Source organism: Aulonocara stuartgranti (assembly GCF_965226115.1).
Source record: "Aulonocara stuartgranti genome assembly, chromosome: 22".
NCBI classification, from domain to species: Eukaryota; Metazoa; Chordata; class Actinopteri; order Cichliformes; family Cichlidae; genus Aulonocara; species Aulonocara stuartgranti.
Genome location: NC_138957.1, coordinates 7637676 through 7664446, shown reverse-complemented (window position 1 = coordinate 7664446; position 26771 = coordinate 7637676). Strand labels below are relative to the sequence as shown.

General features: G+C 40.4%; 1 protein-coding gene across 3 annotated transcripts; it reads left to right on the top strand.

Moving 5' to 3' along the window:
• The first annotated feature begins 764 nt into the window (after positions 1-764).
• Positions 765-26771, top strand: LOC309699444 (visinin-like protein 1). Of its 3 annotated transcripts, XM_082522453.1 has the most exons (5): positions 765-921; positions 19495-19541; positions 19685-19858; positions 22752-22967; positions 23048-26771. In XM_082522453.1, the coding sequence occupies exons 3-5, from the start codon at positions 19697-19699 to the stop codon at positions 23243-23245; spliced, it is 576 nt and encodes a 191-aa protein (XP_082378579.1). In that variant the 5' UTR covers positions 765-921; positions 19495-19541; positions 19685-19696; the 3' UTR covers positions 23246-26771. The 3 variants fall into 3 exon arrangements, with proteins under 3 accessions (XP_082378579.1, XP_082378578.1, XP_082378577.1); XM_082522452.1 differs by lacking the exon at positions 19495-19541; XM_082522451.1 differs by lacking the exon at positions 19495-19541 and having other exon boundaries at positions 765-1061.

Genomic DNA, 26771 nt, shown 5'->3' with positions numbered 1-26771 from the left:
GGAACGTCTATTACCGCGGGAGCGTCATTCACTGGATTCCAGCCATAACCCGCCGCGTACCATAAGAACGCCGAAGGTCTCCTTTCGCGTTCCTCAGGAACGCCACGGGACGTGACAAAACGTCGAAATGTTACGCCTCGGGAGTGAGAACGCTCTGTCACAGTCCCACAAACGACATCTGACTTTTATACAGTCTATTCTGACATGGTATAGGCTATGTTTCCTCCTGGCGAAGCCAAGATTGCAACAAATAAGGATGAGAAGTGTACAAATAACTTTTGACCCTTACACCATTGTCACCACCATCAATCACCAGCCACATGGAAATCCTGAAAACCACATGTAACGTTCTTTAACAACGAAACAATTTCCACGGTGACAGTGATTGATCTCATTCAAGGTGCCTGTCATGAGTGTTACAGTTAAGAGTTCTGTAGTTTTGCTATTTTGTCTGGTGTCTAATTCTTTGTGACCTTATGGGCCCAGGTTCCCTGTCTGTTCCGATAAGTAAATATCCACCATGTTATAGGAGCTAAAGGACAAAGTTTACAAATAATAAAATAAAATATGGCGAATTTGAGCGAGAAGTACCAGAAAATTACACAGGACAACGAACATGTGTCGTGTGTATTTCTGTTTTCGCTGGAGATGTGTTGTTCTTTACAGTTTTTCACTACTGGGCTCTCTCTCTCTCTCTCTCTGCTGCGCACGCGGTGCTACAGAGACAGGACGCGAGGGCACAGGCGCGTGCGCTTGTTGTGCGCTCTTTGTTTTATTGACATGCGGCTCCGTCGAATCACTTAAAAGGGGTCCACCTTTAAACGGAAACCTAGCCAATCTCCGGGTCGGAGAGGCGGGCTTTATGCAAATGTGTTGGCAAGGGAGACGCAGCGGTTCATTCATCTGCTTCCAGAGAGAGAGGTGAGTTAACGCGAAGGTTATTTTACATAAGGGAACAACTGTTTTGGAGCAAAACACCGCCGCGAGAATAGCTGGAAAGAAAAAGAGAGGCTTTTGTTTTCTGGCTGAAAGGAGCTTAATCTTCTTCCACGCGTTACAGGGTAAGTGGAGGACATTTATTTGGCATATTTGTAAATACTCTGTTTTCATCGTCATATTAACGTGCACAGGTGGTAGTGAAAATGTGTCAAATCTGCCTTTAATTTCTAAAAAAGAGATTAAAACAAGAAGTCATGGACACTATTTTGCTGTTGGCTATTATCCAGAAAGGATGAACTTAACTCTCTCCCCTGTTTGTATCACTGTGATAATTTGTCACTGCAAATGAATCAAAGTCGGTGTTTTAGGTAGACTGGACTGTATTTGTTGAGCAAATAGAGCTTCAAGTGTTTTGCTCAAGGACACTTGGGGCTGTAGAGGCAATTGAACTTGGGTCCACGTTTCCCTGTTCAAAACAAAAGAGGCACTCTGGTGATGACAGCAGTCATTATCACCCTGGCGTTTGTTACATTGGGTGAGTCATTTTTAAAGAATATGCTGTTTTCTTCTGCCTTTACCTGAAAATGCAGCTTTGGGAAGTCAGAGCTAGGATGCCCTTCATGCTTTAGGAGCAATAAGTGGCTGAACAAAATAAAGCTCACTCCGTGTTTCAAGACTGAAACTGGACTCTGACTATGTTCTGTTAATGGCTTGATATAAGCATGGTAGTTGCATATCCTGCTGTTTTTAGCAAATACATGGAGGCTCTGACTGCCCCCTGAGTGGATGGTTGCGCTAAATGTAACTGATGAATATCAGGAGTCAGTGTTTGTGTGTTTGCGAGAGAAAACTGTATCCGTGAGTCATTTGTGCTGACCTGTGAGAGTGCAGAGTGAGGCAGATATGGGTGATCAAAGCAGGCTGAGCTGGTAGTTTAGTTTTATCTACATAATTCAGTCCTCTGGATGATACCAGGACAATCAATAAGACCAGCTTTAAATGAGTGTGTGTGTGTGTGTGTGTGTGTGTGTGTGTGTGTGTGTGTGTGTGTGTGTGTGAGTGAGTGAGTGCTTGTTCACATCACTGGTGGCCTCCTGGGCTTCAAACAGTCAAATCACATGCATCAAAGTATTGCACCGTGTGTTTCTATCTGTATTTCTATTTCTATGATAAGTCTGCACATAATTTATGGTGTTTGAGATAATTTAAAAAAAAAAAAGCATTATTACATAAAAATAACAAGACACAAGCACATCTGTGATGGTATGGTTGTGGCAGTGACAAATAATTTTGGCTTTGCAGTCCTTTGGCTGCTGGCCTTTAACTGAGGAGCAGCCGGTCCTTAGTGCACGACAGGTCTCAGACCCACACGGTACACTTTCACTGCTCTGTTTTTGTGTTTAAGTTTAAGATTTGAGTTTTTTTAATGCACCGATTGACTGGCCAGGGGCTGGGATCGTCCAGTTTCCAGCGTGGTTGGCCAGGACCGGTGACTAGCCAGTCAGGCTCATCTGTGTCCCATTATGAGCCATTTTGTTTCATTCATGTGCAACACACGTACAGCTGCACAGGTAAATAGTTGTGCTAACACTCACAGCCAAATGCCAACATAATATTAGTGTAAAAGTTTTATTGTAACTGGAGTTATAAAGTTTTCCAAAGTAAACTGTCCAGAACCACAAACCTAATACAAAACTTAAATCACCATCGCCCTGGCGAACATGGACATTTTAATAAGCCAACAAAGGCAAAGTTGCTAAAGCTAAAGCTATCCAAAGCACAGATTCAAACCAGCAGTGTGGGATCAACAGGTGTGAGGAAAATCATGGAGACAAGTACAAAAGGGGCGATGTGGTAAAGTTATAAACATGCTGAAAAATAATGTAAGTAGCTGACTTTTGTTCTGTCATATAAACGCTGTGGGAGCTTTTGTTTGGTAAGGTAGGATGTTTTGGGTAAAGGTGGGCGTACAGAAACATACATTAGCAGAGCAGAGTAGTGAGAAAAGATCCCATAAGTCGCTGGAGTTTGGGAGAAGTTGTAAAGATTAATCACTTTTTATTTTGAAAATTAAAATGCTGCATTAAACATAATTTGCTTGTATTTGCTTTTAGTTATAGAAAATCGATATCAGCAGATCACGAAAAACAGAACTTCAAATTGGCCGGGAAAATGACCATTGGAGAATCACTGCTGTTAGCCACCAAGACCCAGATGTACATGGATGTTGTCATGGTCTCTAAAAAAATGTCCCATTACTTCTAAATTTGTTTTTCAGGACTGTGGAAAGATTTTTGAAAAAAGAAAGGACACAATCTCATAAGTGAAAGTTAGGGTTGCAATGATTCATCCTTTTCGAGTTCCACTAGGATACACATACCCTGACTTAGGCTAACTGCCGATAACAAGGACCAGTTTTATATTACAGTTTGTAATAAATTGGGAGCCATTCTGTATTTTTAATATTTAAAAAAAGGTTTTAAAGTTTTAAATTATATTTCGGTCTCATTGTGTGAAGCATGGTGAACTTATTAATACAGGCCTTTGGCCAGTCCAAACCTATGGCTTTTAGAGGTGTTGAGGTGAAAGTGTGTTCTTTCACTTTTCAACCATTTTTAGCTGGAAAGAGGCTTTTTATCCTTCATGTTTTGACCATTTCTCAACATTTAGATGCAAAGTCATCTTCTGCAGCTTCTGTCACACAAGTTTTTGCTCACTGGGTATCAATTTATGGTTAAATTGTCTTTAAGTATGTAAAGGAAAACACAAAATATAACAGTTAAAAATATCTTGAATAATGCTGTGAAGCTCTGGCATTTCACAATAATTTCCTTATTTTCTCAACTATTCTTTTTTAGTAATTACTGATTTACTTTTATTCCTCGTATTTGTCTCCTTTTAAATGCAGAGAAGTAAAATAAATTCATACATTTAAATTTTTATGATTTCAGTGTGACCTGCAGGTTTGTTCTCCCACTGTATTTAGAAGTCCGCTCCATTGAGCGACATGGGACTAACATTAGCATAAACACTGTATGCTGGAAGCCTTGTGGCTTGGTTTTCTATGCGTGTGCAGCTCCTGTCGGTGTAATGTGTAGGTGGCTCGGTACTTTTGTTCAGATTAGCAGTTTGGTTGCAGTATCATTCGTTACACTGGTAGTCATTCAGTTGCTCACTCATAGTTTAGAAATGTATGACTTAGCTTAGTGCCAGTTGTTGCTACGAGTTGACATTCGACGGTCGCTAGTTGTGATAGGATATTCAATAATTTGCTGTGTATTGAAGAAATTGTTGGCCCTTTTGCCATTGGCTTCTTTGGTCCTGTAGAAGAAGATCCGTCCTTATTGGTTTTTCTGGGAATCGGTGTACCACTAATGGATGGCTAAGTAAGCATCAAACATGTTCAATTGAATGGCACAGTTCCATAAATCAGCTCACGGCTACAATAGCTAGCTTTGAATGAGCATCAGAATAGCTGGGTGCATCCCTACGCCAATAACCCCAGATCCTAATCTGGTGAAATACGGCAAAGGCCGCCTTACAAAACATCTGATTGGCTCCTGCATCCGGTTCAAAGCATTAGGGGTATCCTGAAGTTGTATTTTTATCTGTCTACCATCTTCGAACATGGCTTTCATTTTGATCTTAACTACACACTTGTAATGTTTCGTGACTGCATCTTACATGATTGTTATGTTTACATCACCCAAAGTACTTAAAAAAGTCCAGTAGGTGTCTCCAGGGCCACATGTTGCCAGGATGACTTGTGGAAAGACAGAAAATTCACAAGTTGAAAACGGTATCAGGTACAGTACTGTGGCTGATTGCAAAACTGCCATGTTTGTTACTTCGCTTCAGAGCAATCCATAGCAGGGACATTTATTTTGATGTCCTTGTACTCATTACATAATAGCAGCAGCAGGCTGTTCCCTAAACATTCGGTAGGTTGATCACCTGATCTTTGCAGCATTGTTAAACACAGCCAAAGCGCCACTGTTATTTCCAACAGTGGGTGGAAAGAAGCTACAGTTACACACAACAGCTGACTGAGTGACAGATCACTGGAAAGGAAAACACATTATTATCGTTACATGCTCTTCCCCCCGGAAAGAATGACCTATTGATCCACTTTCTGTGTAGTACAATAATATCAGCTCGCAGGAACATGTTACACTACAATTTCCTGTATGTGACTGTTCATTTGAATGTGTTGTTTGTTTTTCCAGTGTCCTCTTTCCCCCCCTTTTTTTTCATGTCCTACATCTGTGGATAAAAGATGCACTGACCCCCCCTCCCCACCTCCCCCCACACATCTCCCTCTTTTTTATTCTCTCCCCTTGTATCACTTCCATTTTGTTGTAAGCCTGTGGCCAGGTGTACTGTGCATCTGTCTCATGCATCACTGGCTCAGTGTGTGCTTTGTGTTTGTGAGGGCAGCTGGCATGAGCTGCTGCATGCGCGTCTCTTGACTGATTGATTCGTCCATTCCTGTCTCGTGCTTTATTAGCCAGGGAGGCAGATGTTGCGGTAGAAAAAAATTACTGTGGCAAGGGAGTGGGGGGCACAGTCCTAGCTCCTGTCTGCTTCTGAATGGATGACATTGGCTGTGGGAAAACAAAGGAATGTTGAGTGAAGGAGTTAGGTATTATTGATGAATAACTAATGAACACCCACAGTTACTAATGGACACCGCTGTTAGAGGCTCCCTCCCACACTTTAAAATAAGCAGTTTATGTGAGCCTTGATACTAAAATTGTCCTTAGTTGTTAAAGTGTCTGACTCCTCTGTCTGTCAGCCATGTGATCGTCTCTCATCTGGACACAAACTTTCTACCTTTATTTTCATGTCCCTAAAAACATTTTTTGTGCACTTGGTCTCATAGGTGCTGATTAATTTCTGTGTACAGGAAATCAACGATCTCCACTTCAATCCACCACGTTGGTGGTGGAATCATGAGTCTTGCATGCGAAGGTTTTTTCCCTTTTTCATCTGTGAGTTATTAGTTATGTTAATTTGTAATTAATTACCACTATAAACTGTCTTTTGGGTCACACAGGCCTAGAGACTGGTTGGTGACTGCCTGTCAAATAGTGGTTGCTAGTGAACAATGTAAATTCTCTCAGTGGTTGCCAGTTGGTTGCTGTTGGATGAAATTAATCACAAAAAAGTATGCAGTCCACTGAAAATATTCTCGTGATCGCTTTGATCATCAACAAATTGTTCAGATGCTGACTTGTCAGCAACAACTTGCCAACTGCTCTCTAAGCACAGAGCGTTCTCACTCCCGAGGCGTAACATGTCGACGTTTTGTCACGTCCCGCGGCGTTCCTGAGGAACGCGAAAGGAGACCTTCGGCGTTTTTATGGTACGCGGCGGGTTATGGCTGGAATCCAGTGCAATGACGCTCCCGCGGTAATAGACGTTCCAGCCCTGTATTCCAGCCCTAAACCTAACCTTATCCCTAGCCCTGACCATAACCTTATTCCTGACCTTAACCAGGACTTTAATGATGTTAAATAGCGTGTTTCTAAGCGATTTGAAGAAAAAGAGCGAACATGTGTAGGTTCAGTCCAGACGGTTCTCATATTTCCTCTTTTTCCGAGGTCGTCATTTAGGAACGTGGTGGGTAGCCGAAAACGTAATATGGTGACGATTTGTCACCTAGCGTAAAATGTTACGCTTTGGGAGTGAGAACGGGTTGCTAAGCAACAGTAAGACTGTGAATAATGCGATGCAAACTGGAAGTAGGGACCATTTTGTTGTGCCTTTTGAAATATTTTGGTTCAATTGTAAGATAAAATTTTTACTTTTAATATTCTCTGTTTTTGGTCAGACTTTTTCAATCGGGTAGAGAGTAAATGGCAAGTGTTTGCAGATCTGTCAGTATCTGCCATGCAAGCTCCAGGCGATCATGGCAATCTGCTAACGACCAATGCAGTTGCACTAGTCCCCTTATTCCTCCAAATCTGTCTAACTATTTCACAACTGAAAGAATTAAATTAAATAAAATTTTATTTATATATCACCAAATCACAACAAGAGTCGCCTTAAGGCGCTTTATATTGTAAGGTAGACTCTACAATAATACATACAGAGTAAAACCCAACAATCATACGACCCCCTGTGAACAAGCACTTTGGCGACAGTGGGAAGAAAAACTCCCTTTTAACAGGAAGAAACCTCCAGCAGAACCAGGCTCAGTGAGGGGCGGGGCCATCTGCTGGTTGACTGGTTGGGGGTGAGAGAAGGAAGACTCATAGGGGAATGTATGATTTTCTTTTCTACCTTTTTAAATGTTGGAATATTTTTATATGAACCTATCAATGAGGAAAATGACTAAGGAGGTATATATTGTGATATTCTGAGTTAGCGACAATCTTTTAAACAATAATTTGGCCACCGGGTACAGTAATGCCAATATTTTATATAATTTAATTATGAGGGTTTTTTTTTATATCTTTTGCTAAAACAAGAAAACAGATACATCTTGAGTATTACAAGTTATTCATCACACTGTTTTGAAACAGTTAACTAAATGTAAACACATTCAGCAAAAGTCCGACATATCAGAAAATGTATTTGTTGATATTTGCTGATACCAGTCAACAATGCTAATATCAGTTGATGCTGACATCCATCTGATTCAGTGGTGTACCCCTAAAAGTGACAGGCTGAAATGTGTTCACCAAGTATGATTTCCATACAGTTATCCACTATGAATTATTTCTTGTATCCAAACTTAGAAAGTGTCTACCTTTAATAGTGGACAGCCATTCAGTTTAGTTTGTTCTATGTGGTTAAGGTCTATGCAGATGTTTCAGGCTGAGCTAATTTTAAACACTTTATATTCTGATAATTTATAAAACCGCATGTTTGTAGGAGCTGTTCTCTGATGACCACACATCTAAAAAAAGCAAACAGCTTTTAATAGTTAAATATGAATTAAAATTAAAATTTAATGTGATTTATTAGCAAAGTAGGTAGTTAAACATAGTTTAACACACACAGTTATTTCTCAGAGATATTATTCTTAATCTTCTTCATCTTGCTTGTTTTTTTGAACACAAGATGGCAGTGTCCTATGTCAGCTTCCAGTGAGAATTTTGGTACCTAAAAAGAGAGCTGCCTCAAGAACCTCCAACAAAGTCCAGTTGCAAAATACGCAAGAAAGTGGTTCCATCGAAACATGAAAAGAACAAACATATTTCATCACTTGAGGCAAAAACACCATCACATACTATCAGGTTATAAAGACAGACAAAGGGGGAAATATTAGCCACTGGTGACATGTGGCCCAAAAGTAAACAACAGTTTCCATATAGACAGAGAGAGAAGAGAGAGTACAAACCACAATATTTATCCCCAATATTTATAAGTTGCTGGAATACTTAAGACAACAATTATAGAAATAGACAACAATTAGTGCAGCAGTCAGAAATGAATCATCCAGACTTCAGAAAATGTGCAGCAATTGTGGCAATAAATAAAATACTGATCTTTTAGATATGATGGTTAAAGGTTAGATGAGAAAATGATTCATAAGGGTACATGCACACAGCTGTTTTGTCCCCTGTGTTTCTCCCCAGGCTTTCCTAGTCCTAAATTAGCATTTGAACAGTGTTGAGGTGAGCTGTGTTTCTATAGCAATCTGTCCTTACTGCAGCACGTACCATGCTATGATATAACCTGATATGGAGATTAAATATGAGACTATATTTGTAGGAAACAACATGTCCTTTTATAATTGTAAGAAGTCATTTTGTGCCTTATATAAGAGACATTAACCTCTGCAATCCTGCTGTTGTGGGCTGTCTCTCCCTCAGTTTCTCTCCAGAGACGGAGATGTACCAAGGCCAATACACCTCCGCCGTTCGTCTGTGCCTCAGAATTTGCATTAAATGGGATTAATACCACTACATTAACTAAGTGCAAGATGAAATAGTCATTTCTGATGCCACTTGAAGGTCCCAGGGTTAATAACTTTTCTGGAAAATCCTGCTTACTAATAGTTCTTCTAAGATTTAGCTATGTAATGACTCTCAAAGATCATGGTCTGGGTTCATACCTCAAATGTTGGGTGCATGGTTTTAGTTCATAGCTCATTTTAAGGAATAGAGCTAAAACCAGGAAAATATCATCTGAGGCTCTGGATGAAGAGCTGATAAAGAAAAAAAAGAGAATGCAATACAGGTAAGTGCAAAAAGGCTGCTGCAAGGAAAAAGATACCACTCTGATTGGAAGGACGACTAATATGCTTGAAAAGTTTAAACACAACCATGTCATTATTCTGAAGCTTATGTCAAAAAGGGCAGCAGAAAGCACAAATAACTTGTCAACTTTTCACATAGAGGACGATTAGCCTTTTCCCCCCTCCTCTAACATTTCATCATATGACTGCATGAGAATTGAATCAGTTTGGATGTTTTCCACAGTGTAATGGCCCTCTCTTCACTTCAGCAATATCTAATCAAAACACATCAGCGTCACGCGGGATGTGGAAGACTCTGGTACATATTTAGATTTTCAATAAAATCACAGATCCAGCTCATATATCTGTCAGCCATTTCGTCAGGTCCAGTTGGCAGAGGGACTATTTCGATTGGCCGAAAGCCTCATTCTCCATCCCGGATGGTGGCTTGGCAGTGAGCTGGGCAGCTGTTGTCAAGGCGACATATTGTTCAATTTCATTTTTGATGACTTGGTCTGCTGCCATAAAGACCATTCTGGTTGGGGTTTCTCATTCACATATCAATAGGAAGGCAGTCCATGTCTCATCAGACATCTCTGTCTTCTTTTATTCACTTCCTTTGCTTTCTCTATTGAAAAGACACACACACACACACACACACACACACACACACACACACACACACACACACACACACACACTGGACCGTGCAGTTCATAGGGAGGCTGGTATTGGACTGGTATGTGATTGATTGTTCCTCTATTGCTGCTACGGTCCATCGTACTTTTTCCACTCTCACAAAGGTTATTGCCACTGCAAACACTGAGCACACACACAGACACACACACAGACAAAACTAAAGACTGTAAGAGAGCCCAGCTTGCCATTTTTGCTTCCTTTCCAACTCAATTACAGCTTTTGCCAGCTAATCATTTTCAGTCGCTGGGACACCAACACATTGTCCCCTCTGGGATGTGTTTGGTTAAAGCCAGCCCGCATGAGCCTCATCATAATGACTGTGTATTCACCCTTGTTTTGTTCCTTGTGTGTAGTCTCTTGAGTGTCTGTGAAGAAAAATATTTGGACTCCATCGAAGAACTGTGTGAATTCAAATAAAGTATTGCAGTGGCACGATAAACAGCATCCCCATATGATATGGTCAATGCAGGCACTGAAGGTTCCTCTGCCTTTATTTAAGTGAAGCAAGAGAGCGATCAAAACACAAAAGAGAATTAGAAAAAAACATTTATATGTAAATGTAAATGAATAAATAAATCTGTTTTTTGGGAAAACAATCGGCAGCCACGAAGGGTGAAAAAGTTTCACTAACCTGAAAACTAAAAAACTGCAGTTTCTTGAATGACCACTGGAGGCTGTCTCCCAAAGCTAGTCAGTCTCCATAGAGACGCCCAACTAAACAACACTGAAAAGCATGTTTACAGAGCAGGACAAAATGACTATTGGTTTTAATATTGGGTGAATTAATGTTTTTCATATTATTCTACTGCAATAAAAATTCTTCTATTATTATTCTTCCATTGGCATGGCTGCTTTGACTGAGGTGTGCTGGTACAGGCAGCTGTAGCTGATTTCAGCATTGGATACATAGAGTACCAAATCTGGGCATTTTGCCTTGCATAGCAGCACCTGTCACGAATCGGCTGTGCGCAGCAGGCAGTGTACGACCCAAACGCAGACTCATAGGCGGAACATGAACTCAAAACACAGCTTTATTTGCTGAGAATGGAAAATAATAACAAAAACATGGGGAAGAACACGGGGAAACACACAACTGTGAGGGAGAACGCAACACTGAACGGAGGGAGGCAGAGGATTAAATACACAGTACAATGATGAGGGAACAGAAAACACATGGGGAACACAGTTGACACAAGTTAGACATGACGAGACCAGGGATGATAAACTAAACGCACTGAACATGGAACATATGACCTTCACAATAAAACAGGAAATGAAAGAACGCAAGACTGAGAGAGGAGTGGAGGAACAGCAGATGAGAGGGGACATGATGGGCCGGGGGACACAGCGGTCACATAAACACAGAGAGACACAGGGCAAAGACACAAGGGGGAACCTAATAATCCAAAAACTAAACAGGGTCTGTAAGAAACTCCAAAATAGAATAACTATGACTATAAATGAACCTGAACATAAACCATAATACAAAATATTATCAAAACACACACAAATGACCCAGAACTGTGACAGCGCCATCCTGTTTGGGGCAACATCAGACACTTCTAACTTGACTAGTGGTAAATCTGAGGTGTACACCAGTTTAGTTGCATAAAACAACTACTCTGACATAGGGCTGTTCGATATAACGATATATATCGGATGACGATATAAAAACATCTATCGTTTCATTTTATGTTATCGTTTGTTTACGATCTTTTAAACTGTTTACAGCAATATTTTTTCACTGTTTTGATGGTCACTGTAGAGGCTATATTCATTTCTTAAAGTTCTCTCTTTCTCTTATATTTAATATAACCACACTACGGACGGCCAAGCGCCTGTTTTTATGCGTTGACGTTAGCAACAACGACGGTAAAACCATCGCGTGTCCGCTTGTTTATTTTCCACATAAACCTTTCACAATAAAGCTCAAGATCCTGTTGAGACTTTTCAAAATAAACTGAATCACGTGAAATAGTATGCAAAGTATTGACAGATGAGAAGCAAAAAAGAGCCATCAGGTGCTAAAAAATAAACCTTAGACTCTAACGTTAGAACAGGCTTTTCCCTGCAGCACGCCGTGTAATAAATACTGACAAAGAAAACGGCGGCCATTAAAACTTATGTCTAAAAATGTATAGCTTCACGCATCGGTTAAATGCAAACTCAGGCAAATTATTTAAAAAAAATAACAAACATGGATGGATACCTTTTCAGGATTTGGCCTGCTGTGTCACATTCTGATATTCTGATCTAGATTATACTGCAGAAAAGATGAATCACTGTCATTAAACAGAAGCTGAGGTTAATGTTCTCAGTCGAGGTTGAACCCCCCCCAAAAGAAAAGAGTTTGGTTGATATGCATTAAAGAATAATTCTCTCAGTGTAATGTTGACCCAAACACTAAAACTGACTTGTAATCCCATCACTGTCACTACTACAGGAAGGCCTTGTCAAATAAGAAAAGCTTATTTCAGGGCACTTGCTCAAACAGCTAACCCTGTTGGTTTTCTTGGGTGTACAGTTTCTTACTGCCATCTGATCTCACTCTGAGAAACTTGGAGTGTAGCGCTTCAGTCATACATCAGTCTCCCATAGTGCTGTGAATTTGGGAAAAAGAGGTACTGTGGACTCTTGCATGGTTTAACAGTTTATCCAGTCAGATAGATCATGCCATCATGCTGGGGAAACACACACACACACACACACACACACACACACACACACACACACACACACACACTGAGTGTCCCCTGCATTTACTTAGTGTTTAGTATCAGTCTGACAGCTGGAATGAACATGCATTAAGGCCCCTTCAGACTCAATAAGAAACACGTCTTTCTCTCTTGAATGGCTGTTGGGACAATTTTCTACAAGCTCTTCTTATCTGCCTGACATCTCACATCTCTCTCCATCCTCCCATCTTTATCACATTTTCTCTCCCCGTGGTTCTCCTTCTCTCTGTCTGTTGTCTTCTCTCTGAGAAGTGTGAATCCAGATTGAGTCATCCGCTCCAGTCTTTTCTATATGGAGCCTCTTCATTTTTCTTCTTCTCCTTTTTCTCTTCTGTCATTTTCGTGTCAGCGTGTGAGTGTCTGTAAGGGTAAGATTGTCAGTGTGTGATAGACCTAATAGGTCTGTGGTTGAAGCCGACATGTTTGCGTGTCTGTTTGCGTGTGCGTTTGCACTGTGTGTTGACGTGAATGGAATGTCGAAGACGTCATCATGCAGAACAACAGCATGTTGCCACACCAACTGATCTTTTAGCTAAGAGCTACAGAGCTGACTTTCTGGGCTGTACACTAGAGGGAAACAGCAGCATTTAGGCATTAAAACATACTCATATTAGTACATTAGGAGGTGATGCTGATTTCTCATTGAATAGGATCCTTTCTTAGGTTGTTAAGGATTTATTATGTCCCTCTGGAAACTGGTAATCTTGGATTCAGGATTCACTAATTGATCTGACTTGAAAATTTAGAAAGAGCATTGTCTTTGCTTGCGAATGACATTCTCCATGGGGGTTTAGCACGTTGAGGAAAATTATTTGGTTGTTTGGTTCACCTTGTGTCTGCAGATGATGCTTTTTCTTTAAGTGACTCCCTGGTAACCAGCGGTTGCTAGATAAAAAGTATATTCCACTACAAGTTAGTGAGTGGTTCCTGCAGGTTGCTGGCAGTCACTAGTGTGAAATTGGTGAAATCGTCCTTGCAATTGCTTTGGTTACTAGCAGGTCACCACAGTAACCAGTAGTTTGCATGGAAGATGCTGACTTATCTCCATCTCTCTGGAAACTAGGATGGAAACTGCAAACTGCAGTGAAACAATGATGCAAACCACAAACCCAGACTGTTCCACTTCAAAGTAAAAGTTACAGGTTTTGAAATGTGTCGATTGGAGCTCAGTCGCAACTGTGAAGGTGAACATTGTTCGGTACTGGTTACAGCTTGGAGAGTAAGTGGCAAGGGTTTCCTGAAAAGTGGGTGTCTCCCTTGCAGACTTTTAAGGAGTGCATTAATCAGCTGGCAACTAAACAAATCACAAAATATTTTTTGGTGCATCACCTCTGTGACACAGCCACAACGTCTAGGAGCCACTCAGCAAAAAAAAAAAGCCCAAACAAAGTGCAGAAAATTAAAGTCCAAACCTAAAGATTCTCCAACTGCCACACCTCCAACTTCCTAATGTGGCCTTTGTATGTCTGTTAACCTCAGATCAGTAACAACAAAGGAAACTGCATGGATTGGAAAGATGCAGGAGACATCAGACAACACTGCGTATTATTATTGTAATTAGTATAATATAATTATATTCTAATGATATTTTGAGAAAGTTTTGGCTGGCCAGATTACAAGATGAGGAACTGACTGGAGAGGCAGCTGAATACTTTATTGTTATTTATTGTCACAAATTATAAATTTTTATTAATTTATTTAAGGAAATGTTGTTGTACCTTTTTTCAGGCGCACATATGCACATGCACACTCCCCCCGTCCCTGCTACCCGCCACAATCACAAACTAGTTGTCTAGGAAACACCGTAATTCCTGTTTAACATGCTGATGAAGAGTAACGATTTCTGTCTCAGTGTGCAGCTGTGTCATCCTAATCCACATTTGGTACCATTTTTGCGGCAGTGTTTCTGTCTCTGTGTTTGATGGGCACAGGTGTTGTTTTGGGCCAGGCACCGATCTTTGATTGATCAGTTATTTTGTAGTTAGTAGAGCAGCTAACCGCAGCAGCAGACCTTTTTAAATCACTTAAGGGGGAAGTGAGTCCGGGGTGTGGAGTCTGTATTTCATGCATTCTTATGATCGCATTTTTCTTTCTTCAAGTACAAATGGCACAGCCTTAAGCCCTCACATAAGCCTAACTAAGGCAGACTAAACAAAAAAAGGACATGGACACCTATTAATCTGTGTTCTCAGTCTTTCACATTGGCTCTGCAGAAATCTGACTTATTTGCAATGAAAGACGGCCTAAGAAAAAAGAAACACTGTAGCTCTCCATAACGCCCATTCCCGAAATCTCTGCCCCATTAGATCTCTGCTTCTGTAGGATGAGCTCAGAACACGAGAACCCGACCTCGAAATGATTACAGTGAACCCTAAAGTTGTTTGTTTTTGTGAGTTGTCAGCCATATATATTCTGATTCTTCTAGACGGAATAAGAATCCAGCTCGACTGACTAGTTTTTGCTTCTTGCCGTCTTTCTCTGGAAACTCTATTATCTGCTACATTTGCTTCACTAACAGAGGGATAAAAGCTCATCTTCCCCAGTTGGACCTGAGAAACAACACTCCAACTCTGTGGATTGTGTGTGTGTGTGTGTGCGCGCCTTGGAGCGTACAATCCAAAATAAATTGCTTGTGGCATAACTTGTTTTTTGTTGTCTTTGCTACCTTAGTCAGTGATGTACACATTTGCTCAATTAAACACTGAGTCATTTAGACTCAGACCGTTAAGAAAAAGTGTGCATATTCATTTAATGAACACCAAACTGACTATACCTTACTTTTCTGAAGCTAATTAAAGGTTTGTGTGTGTGCTGACCTGGATATTTTGAAGGTTATTATAAGTTGCAGAGATCTCTGTCAGTTGGTTTGCATTACTCAGTGCTCCCTACATAATTAATATTATTATTGTTAATACTTGTTTTTGTTATTTAAAGTGCTTTGCATCACTGCACACAGTGGAAAAACTCACCTGTTCTCACATGAATGTAATGGCAAGGCAGTACTGAATTTTAGATGGCAGTAGGAGCGTGGATCACTTATGACTGAGCAGCCCAGACGTTACTTTCAGGTGTTTCAGGTGAGAGCAGTGCACAAGCACCACCTATTATTCATGCTAAGCTGTATCTCAGTTGCAGTACCATGTTTTATGCTTGTTTTAGCTGCAACATTTTTAATGTTATAAAAGGAAACAGATAGCTTGAGCTAGCTTTTAATAGAGAACGTGGGCATGCTGAGCATGCTAGCTGCAGAGTGTTACTGCAACGTTTTGCCGATTTGAGATACGGGACTGAAATAATCTGGCTAATTTGTTTTTTTGTTGCTGGTTTTTGTCAGTTAACAGTCTTCACATTTTATGTTGTGCATTGCTTATCGCTGCTATTCTTAGTTGTTGTGCTTACTCAAGTTTTACTGGCTGATGCAAATGAGCTCAGAGTAACAGCCAACTGCCAGCTTGGTAACAGCAACGCAAGCTGATGGTAACGCCAGACAGCCTGTTTTGTGTTATAGATAAATAAACACCACTGCACTCCTACAGTGATATATGACCAGAGTGTGCAGAGCGTCCATTTGAATGGAAAATTATGGAAGTGGACATATCAACGTGTTTAAGCTGAAATATTGTGCTGTTTCAAGAAAAAAAAAATTTGCTCATCAACACATCTAAAAGTCAGCAAAAACCTGCATCTACAAATCATGGAACAGTTTCAGAATAATGTTCGTTAGCACAACATTGTGAAGACTTCAGTATCTCTTGTGAATATATCATCATGTACAGTACTTATTATAATCAAAAGATTCAAAGAATCTGGAGGAATCTGTGGGCTTGCACTTCTGAAAAGCTATCATCAATGCTGATAGGTATACACGGGGTTTTAGAGAAACATGCTCTCACTGAGATGACCCTTTTTTCAGAGAAGGCCTTGTATATTTCAGCAACACAATGCTGAACTGCATACTGCATCACTTACAACAGCATGGCATTATAGTAGAAGAGCCACTGAGACTGCAGGCAGTGGTGCTGAACTGCCTGCAGTCCAGAGGTTTCAGATTGAAAACAATTTGAGAATTGCGAAATGCAAAATAAGTTAAAATGTGACCCAGGACTGTGGAGCAGCTAGAAATCAGGACAGAGCAAAATTTCAAAAGTCCAGCAGCTGCTGTCCTCGGTTCCCAGATGTTTATGTACTGTTAATAAAAGAGAGAATGCTACATGGTGGCCCTTAGACACGTTGCTCCATTCAAACTCAAAATGACCTCATACTTTCTTTAAAAGTCTTTTTTCAGTATGTTTTCTACATTCTGTGTAAATGAAACACAGGTTTATGAGAGTTTACATTTCATACACTGTCCCAATTTTGGTGAAATTGGCGTTGTAGTCTAAAGGTTAAAGCAACTCTAAACTAAAAAAGTCAAAGGTGTCTGCATTGCTGAGTATATGTAGAGAGGAGCAGTAAAAGGTTGTGATAACACCTCAGTGTCTTCAATTGCTCCTACAATAATGAATCCTTTTTACAGCCTTCCTTTTCTCTTTGACAGCTGTTAAGAGAATTCCTTTTTGCTTTTTAACCTGCTAAGATGACAGCCACCCTTTTCAAAGCGGGGTAATGCTAAAACAACCTGTCACCTATTGAAGTCCCTAATTACTTTTTCTCTGCACTACAGCACTTTCACCTTGTCACAGCTATGCAGAGTCTAAAATATTTCTGCAGTTTGCAGTGATTTGAGGTTCAGCGGCCTCTTCCTGTATGACTCACTGCTATAAAGTAAGACAGGATGATATTTCAGCCATTACACTGACCTCACACTCTGAGGATTTTGTGGCCACTTGGCTGTGGCAGTATTGGCTGTGTCCTGGTGCCAGAGTGTGAAAACTGTCAGACAGGGCCATGAGTCAGGAATGGCGTCATGAAGGCACTGCAGTGGTCCTCTGTGGTGTGAATATGTGCTCGGTGATGGGAGTAATGGGCCATTTTATGGCCAATATAGTGGAGATGCTGTCATGCCAAGTACTTTGCGACAAATAGATTAAACAGCAACATAATTAGCTACCTCTTAAGTGGGTCTCCACGGATTTTAACTCCACACTTGGACTGCTGCTGGTAGTCCTTGTTTGGTCTGCAACCTCTTTGAACTCTTTATAGCGGCATATAAACGAGTCCATCTGCTGCATGTTTCCTAAGAGTGCTAGAACTAAGTGCTAAAGTCACATATACACACATATATTGTGCAAATCTCTGTTGCTTTATTGTTAGCATTAAATTTCAGCAGCTCAATTGAGGCTAGAATAAATGACAGCTGCAAGTGGTTAGATTGACTACAAATTTAATAAAATCTTCTTTTTAATTCAGGATATAAACATAATAGCCAACCCAGTATCACTGCAGAACAGGTAATAGACATGCATGCAGAACTTGCATTACTGCATGAAGAACTTGGATTACCATCAGGGGGAGATAATATATTTAACCTCCTAGGACATGGTGTCCACATATGTGGACATCACATTTTGGGTTATTTAGACCAAAATACTCAATTTTGCTCTACAAGGGCCTGATATCCACTTACGAGGACAATATACTGCTACTGTTCTATCGAAATTTTAAACGACTATCCTCATATGTGGCTCTCATTTTTCTAAAAAACAAAAATCAGGTAAAAAAAAAAAAATCTGGTCAATCTGGTCATTCTTTGTTTTTACATTCATATCAAAGAGAAATAAAAGATGCATGCCGTGGAAGAGTTCGGGTCTTAGGAGGTTAAAGCCAAGAAGTTGGTAGTGAGCAGAAATGGTTAAGCTAGGTGCTTAAATGCATATACTTGTAAATCCCTCTGCTGTTACTGCAGCTTCCTGCAACTTCTGCATGCGGGTACGTGTAACACTTTGGACAGGCAAAGTGTGGACACTATGGACTGCCATGTGTATTACATGCTTTACCGCAATATTGGGTTGTAATAGTAATATTGGGAGAGCACTAATTAACAGTAAACTGCAGTGGTCCCAAAGCAGAGCCTTGGGGCTTTTTTTGTTGATTTACCGCCTGTACAACACTGAATTGCCTTATTACTTCAGTACATGTGCCCTATACTATGCAGTGATTTTATTCAGGGTACATTTCTGTTATCTAGATTTACTTAACCTAACACTGGTGATCAGGAGTCGGGAGTCGTGTGATCAAGTGGTCGCACGAAGCTGGTTATCAGCTCAAATATTCAAGTAAAATGCAAGACGGGTGTAAAAAGGATGAAATAAATGCCACAGTTCTTCAGTTAATCTGGTGATTAACTGATAATACAAATTTCATATAAGGTGAGCAAATATAGTGTAGGTGTTCTGTTTTAGGATCAGATATTAAGGCTTATATAACATTAAAATTGTTGTAAAATTGTTTGGTGCCAACATTTATTTCTGATGCTTATGAGGGAAACACGATATTAAGAACTTTAGACCTTCTTACCGTTCATGCATAAAGGTCTGAGGAGTCTACCAGGAATGGTGACGCTATTTTCTGGAGAATTGATTGGTCATCAGTCAGTGATTTCATACATGTTGATCCCTAATCTAGATCTGCTCTAGAGCAGGTTAGGTTCACAGCATAAATTACCATGGCAAATTATCCTGATTAGAACTGAACCGCCTTCGTAGGATTAACTGTAAAGTTATCTGGATAAGCCAAAATCTGTCTTCACAGGGCTTCTGATCTAAACTTAAGTCAGAGTATTAAATGTCATTGATATAAACTAAAAGCAGAAGTTCCAAAGCATTAAATCTAAAACCAAACAGGAATAATATAAATATTTAGATAGTAAGACACACTAAGATAAATGGGATCAAATTGTCTTAAAAAATAATGATAAACTTTTTAAGCAAGAGGAATATAAATAAACGATTACTGTGTGACAGAGCGCCATGCTAAGATGATTTATGTTGACAGGCAAAGCCACAGGAAGGCAGCAGGGCTTTCTCTGAGTTTGGCTGTGTGTAAGTAATTCCTCGTTTGCATCCATCCTCAGAGACCGAGCTTGTTGCAAGTGCTCAGGGGCATCACTGCTATTGCTGTTGTTTCTGCATCACCTGTGTGGTCATCCTCCCGCTCTCTCTTTCTCTCTGCTTCTCTTCAACAGAGGTGAGGCATCATGGGGAAACACAACAGCAAGCTGGCTCCAGAGGTCCTGGATGACCTGACCAAGAGCACTGAATTCAATGAGGCAGAGCTCAAGCAGTGGTACAAGGGCTTCCTTAAAGACTGTCCTTCTGGCATTCTGAACCTGGAGGAGTTTCAGCAGCTCTATGTCAAGGTGAGAGTAAGCCGTCTCAAGCATTGCCTCCTCATTCTCTCCCCATAGTTATATAAAGAAAAAAAGTTACATCTGAGATGACTCATAGCATTGTTGTGCTGTTACATAGAAAGCCTTTGTTACTGAGGCTGACTAATCAATTGTTGAGTGCACATAAAGGAGGAGGAGCCTGTATTAATGCCTCTGTTGCTGCCTAAAACTGCCTCCAAAAATATTTGGAGCTTTCAAAATGCCACAGTGCCGCAAAGAGGCCTGCTGATTTTTCATTGGTTGGATGGGGAAAATATATTTTTAAATCAATTTTGCATATCCTCTCAGGCTCATTCACTCCCACTCGGTTTTAAAGGGCACAGAAAACAACTGCAGTTTGTACGGATAATCTCTCCAAAGTTCTGCTGGCAGAAGGAGGAAAAAAATCCTTTAATAAGCAGCGTGTCATTGCTAACAGGTCTTCCTTGGGTCTCTTACAGCCAGCTACCGACATCCTTTAAAAAATATTTTGTTCTTAGTCAGTGCTGGAAAGGTAAATGCTGTATTTGCAAATTGCACTTTGTGTGTACGTGGCCAAAGAAAAAAAAAAAGAAATGAGGCTAATTTTCAAGCAATTAATGCTTAAAAGCAGAGCTGTAATTGCTGCTCAGTATGTTAGTTTGATGTACAGTTTAGTCTATGTATTTATACACTGACAGTTGTTATTTTAGCAGTTTAGTGAAACATATTAAGAGTTTTATGTATATGAGGGGTTGAGTGCAGACTTCAGGTTTGAGCTGTTGAACAGAAGTATTGCATTAACTGTATATTTGGGGCTCTGTGACTTTTGTCTTCAGTAATTTAAATTTATGGCTGAGATCAGGTTGAGTTTAGGTGACTCTTTTGACCGCTGCAAAATATTCAACTCCTTTACCTTCAAACACTCGTGGGTTTCATCCAGTTTGTTTGAATCGCTGTCAAAGGGTCATTACTGTGAGGTGACACCTCATTAATTCTGCTGCATTTGGCTGAATTTTAGCTTTGGTATTGGCACTTACAGATTGTACCACATCAACCTCCTAACTTAAATGAACACGACTGAAAAAAACAAGAAGTGAACAAAATATACTTTTCTTCACTTGGAAGGCTCTCCATAAAGTTTGTCTTCTGTGGATGTCCAGCACTTGCACTTTACATTATTTTATCATGGTGGTTTTACTGCACCCAGGATACTCCACACTAGAGATTTACCCACTCCTAATGTCCCTGCTGTCTCTCTGATGGACTTGTCTTGTTATGGAGCTTTAGGGATGTCTGTTTTACTTATGCTGAGAGTGCATTTGATTACAGCAGTGGCGTCCAGACAAAAGTACTACACTATCATCATAGCCCAAATCTGTCTATGTAACAGACTTTGAATGAGTTTACTCATTGAGATGTGCTTTTAAGCCCACATTCATGATCTACCTTTAACTTAAATAGGTTTCGGTATATAGCTAAAACAATGTTGGCCTTGTTACCCAAAAAAAGTCATGTATTTGATGTGACTTATTACTTTTCTCAAAGGTAATGCAGTATGTTGCTTAGGGCTGTTTGATATAACGATATATATCGGATGACGATATAAAAATGTCTATCGTTTCATTTAATGTTATCGTTTGTTTCGTGGTGTCGCAAAATAAACGGTTTACGGCAACATTTTTTCATCCTTTTGATGGTCACTGTAGTGGCTATATTAATTTATTCTTTCTCTCTTTCTCTTATATTTAATATAACCACACTACTGACGGACAAGCGCCTGTTTTATGCATTGTGGTTAGCAACAACGACGGTAACAGCATCGTGTGTCCGCTTGTTTATGTTCCACATAAACCTTTCACAATAAAGCTCAAGATCCTGTTGAGACTTTTCAAAATAAACAGAATCACGTGAAAGAGCAGATTATTTACGGATGATAAGTAAAAAAGAGCCGCCAGGTGCTAAAAAATAAACCTTAGACTCAAACGTTAGAACAGGCTTTTCCCCGCAGCACGCCGTGTAATAAATACTCACAAAGAAAACGGCGGCCGTTACAACTTATGTCTAAAAATGTATAGTTTCATGCATCGGTTAAAACACTCGACTCCAGGTACACGACGCGCAGCTGGAAACACTTCCCGCAAGTCGAGCTGCCCGATATTCACATAATTTACAGAAAATGTTGCATTTTTGTGACTTATATCGTTATTGGGACAATAGAATTCTTATATGGGGATATGAGATTTTGGTCATATCGCACAGCCCTAATGTTGCTTATTTACTTGTTGGAGAAAGTTGTTACATTACTTTGGCATTAGTCCGTAAAAGTAACATGCTAGTACTTTTAATGTTTTATACACAGCACTGGCTAAAGCTCAAAAAGATGAGTCTGTGTCCAAAAATATACACAAATACAAAATTTTACAGCAAATTTATTTATTGAAATTTAAAAAAAAAAATGCATGATTTTAAACATTAAAATAATGTAAAACTAAAGTGAGGAATGTAGGGTTGGTTAAACCTTTAGGTATTTTTTAGGGTACTGAACATATTGGTTCTACCAAGTAAACAGTGAGATTAAATCAGTCAATTGCAAATTACATGATGGGTAAGCTTTTGTCACCTGACACTGTCACCGTTGTTTTCAGAGCAAGTACAGTGTAGAAAAAAAGGGGTATCATTTGCTACTGGTACCGAAGAGAATATACCAGTACCAGTACTGGTTGAGAGATGAATGCTACTCTACCCTAAAGTAACATTAATGATCTTCAGCACCCATGCTGTACTGCATTTGTTTATTCATCAAGGATAGTATATACTTCAACAGTCAACAGTTGAACCTAAAGTGGCCAATGCCACAAATGTCTCATTGCAAACTTTTGTTTTTCTCATTTTTAAACTGCAGTTTTTCCCATATGGTGATGCTTCCAAGTTTGCTCAACATGCGTTTCGGACGTTTGACAAAAATGGCGATGGGACCATCGACTTCAGAGAGTTCATTTGCGCCCTGTCCATCACCTCCAGGGGTAGCTTTGAGCAGAAACTCAACTGGGCCTTCAACATGTACGATCTAGATGGAGATGGAAAGATCACACGCATGGAGATGCTGGAGATCATCGAGGTGTGTCTGTGTTAAAAATAAACTGTTAATTGTATTTAAGGCAAAATCGAGCATTATTTCCCCTTTTTTGCCCTCTGCAGGCCATCTACAAGATGGTAGGCACAGTGATCATGATGCGTATGAACGAGGACGGGCTTACCCCTCAGCAGCGTGTAGACAAGATCTTCTCCAAGATGGACAAGGACCAGAACGATGAGATCACCTTGGAAGAGTTTAAAGAGGCAGCCAAATCCGACCCTTCCATTGTCCTACTGCTGCAGTGTGACATGCAGAAGTAGACTGGGAGGGGTGGAGAAACAGAGCAAGGGTAATAGAGTTGAACTGAATTTAGAGAAGGAAGGAGGCTGAGAGAACAGTGAAGCAGGAGGAGAAAGGGAGGGATGCTGCTAGAGAGAGGAGGAGGAGAAGGAGAGAGGCAGGGAATCTTTCTTTCTCCCTTTCTCTGAGGTAGTGATGTCTGGAAATAAGCCATGTTTGGAACACGGACCCCCTGATTGATGCCATTCTTTTATCCGGGCTGCCCTGCTGTGCAGCTCTCCTGAAGCACTTCTGCTTCAGTCCAGCTGAGCGTCTTTATAAATTCAGCCCGATCTGTGGAAAGTGGAAATCCCTCCAGCTCTGTTTAGCGCAGATCAAAGAAATAAAATACAGATTTACATAGGAAATAGTCTCACTCAGATGTTCATGCTGTCAGGCTCTGTGCCTAGTGTGCGATATTACAAGGCTGCAACACAACTGAAGTATAAAGATCACATCTTTTTTTAATCTGCTTTTTTATTTGTGTAACATGTACACTGTTTTCAAGACTTACAACATGTAAATGTAAAGTAGCTTACTTCCAAATTATGTAAGCTAACTAATAATATTGACATCACTATAGATGTGTCCAAATTCATGGGCTGCATCCTCCTGAGGACCCGGCCTTCACAGTCTACGTGGGCCGGGTCCTCAGAAGGTCAGGTAGGCCGGAAGTAAACGTAAAATTGGACGGTCTAGCCTTCAGATTTGCGTCACCGCTGTCTCGGTGGAGTTTAATAAACTCAGCTGTCTGCTCCTTCCTATCTAAAATATAACAGGACACTGGTGTAAATTCTCGACCTTCTCACACTTCTGTTTAATCGGTTTTCTGTTTGACGTTTATTCAGCTGTGTGAAAACCACCCGGGGGATTAAAAAAAGTTTTTTCTTATCTAATCTAATCTAATAACGTTAATCTCAGACAAACCGATTTACTCACGAACAAATAAAACACTGAAAAAAGGCAAACAATAAAATTTTTAGGTTGTCTAAGTGACTTATATATTACGTTTAACCTGAGTAGCAAAAGACCGCGGTGATCTGAAAATGATGTGCCGGGATTTTGTCGTTCTCGGCGGCTTCAGTGACCCTCGAGTTCCCGGCTAGCTATCGAGGTGGTGGGTAACAGACGTCTCCGAAAACGTCAGAGCACTTTTGCAAACATGTGATATCCTGATAAACCGAGCAGATAGTTGAAGTTTTACACAGCTACATTCTCGCCTGAAAATATGTTAAAAGTTTATTTTGTGACCCAGAAAGAGTAATAAGATTAAAAACTTAGTACTGGCCGCCATTGTTGAAAACTCGAATTGGCTGCTATGAATTCTGGGATATGGTGGGCCACGAAGGACACACCCGACCCATCCTTCAAATTCGGGGAAAATGTGGACGCATTGGTCAGCTGCATTCGGAGGAGTCTACGATTTTGGACAGCCTTCGTCATGTCGCTGTGACGTAATCGGCCTACAAATGCGGCCTCAGGAGGATGCAGTCCATGAATTTGGACACGACCTCTTATAGAGTCAAGAGATGCTAGCTTAGCATAGCATATAAACTGATAACCAGGGAAACAGCTAGCCTGGTTGCAGTTTTATGACCAACTCTTAGAACGAAATAGAATACAACACAAACTCCATATTAGGATAACAAAAAACTAAAGTGTCTTATTTTGCTAGTGGCAATATTAGTAAGCAAGCAAACTACAGTTAACTAGCTGGGTCCCAAGCACAAATACACAACATGAATAACTTAATCTGCAGTAATGGTTAACACAGAGGTGGTTAGCTGGCTACCTAGCTTTGGTTTCCAAGTGTTACTTGTACGGATGTACAAGATGGACTTAAGGCTCTGCAAGGACATTCGAATTCTAAGTTTGCAATGATTGGAAGGATTTATTGTAGTGCATTGATTCTTAAATCAATGAACTACAAAACATCATTCCTAAGAAAAATGTACAGTTACCGCCGCTCTGGGAAGGGGGCAGGGGGGAAGCAGCGGCTTCACTCATGCGCGATTCATTTGTAGTTTGTAGCGTAGGGGTGAATATCTCCTGCTCTGACATCAGCTGAGGGGGACTGCTGCGTGAGGACTACCTGCCGCCAAAGGCGAGGTGCCCACGGCAGCACCCGCTGCTTGTTGAGAGTAAGAGCGATACGTTCTTTCACGTGGAAAAGTCGTCATAAGTCTCCAATAACACCAGAAAAAGTTGCCAGATTTGTCGCTAGTCGCTTTTTGGAAAAAAGTCGCTAAGGGGGTCTGAAAACTCGCTAAATATAGCAACAAAGTCGCTAAGTTGGCAACACTGCCCCTGAGTCTTTTTGCTATGCTATGCTAAGTGTTGCATGGCCCCAGCTTACCCTAGAGACATTAGAAGGGTATTAAATGAGCACAGTGTGAATAGTGATGCAGTACTTAGCACTTCACATCGCTCCTGTTGGGGCCATCCTGTGTGGCTTCTCTTAAGGTACTCTGACTTCCTCCCACAGTCAGTGGTTGTTCTGTGTTGGTCATAGGTGCAAATGTGAGTGTCACTGGTTGTCTGTCTCTATGTTTTTGCTCCGTAATAGTCTAACAACATGTGCAGGGTGTGCCCTAAGATAACTGGAATAGACTCTAGTCCTCCCACGAACCTCAGTTGGATAAGTGGTTAAGAAAGTGGGTGAAAAAATTAAAATGTTGCTTTAATATCTAATTAGATCCAAGTATAAGCTCTGCCAACAGCTCAACAGCCCATGTTTAGATGATATACTCTATGGGCTGTTTTGTCTTATATTAGACCAACAAGGACCAGTTGAACATTAAGAAAGATGTAATGTGTTGCTAGAGGGAGAGAGAGTTGTGTAAATGAAAGGTACTCCGTTGTTTGTCTTTTGTGATGTCTCTACGTGTGTATATGAATTCTAGTATATGTTTGTTCAGAGTAAACACACTTCATAAAGCCAGGTCAAACCACCCTGTCTGCAGGTGTTTGTGCATGAATGTGCCGCAGCAATCATTAGTCCTTTGACAGCCAAACACACAGCCAGTTATATGGCAGTTGTAACACATTAGAGCACAGTGTCCACAAGCTTTACTCTTTAAATATGAGGCAGGGAGGTGATTTGAGTCTCAGCATGGTGAGGCATACTGATGTACTGCTCAGTGACTTGTGGCTGCGTCTAAAAGTTTTCCACATTCGATTTAAAAAATCAATATGTAATCAGAAAGGTTAACATACATTATGTTTTCATAAAAGGTTAATAATCAAGTTAAACTTAATTTTATCTTCCAGATAATATAATCAGACCTTTTTTGAGCAGGTGCTCCCTTCGTGGCCTGCTTTATAATTATTTTATGCAATAATGTCTTGACAGCTGACAGTTACATCAGCCTGCCATTTGCTACCATGTGTAGAAATATAAGATATTTTTATGGTTTCTATTAGCTCTCTGATGGCAAGGGTTTTTTACTGTCAGAAATATGCATGTGCTCTTTTTTGGTGCATATTTCTCTGTAATTATCACTCTTA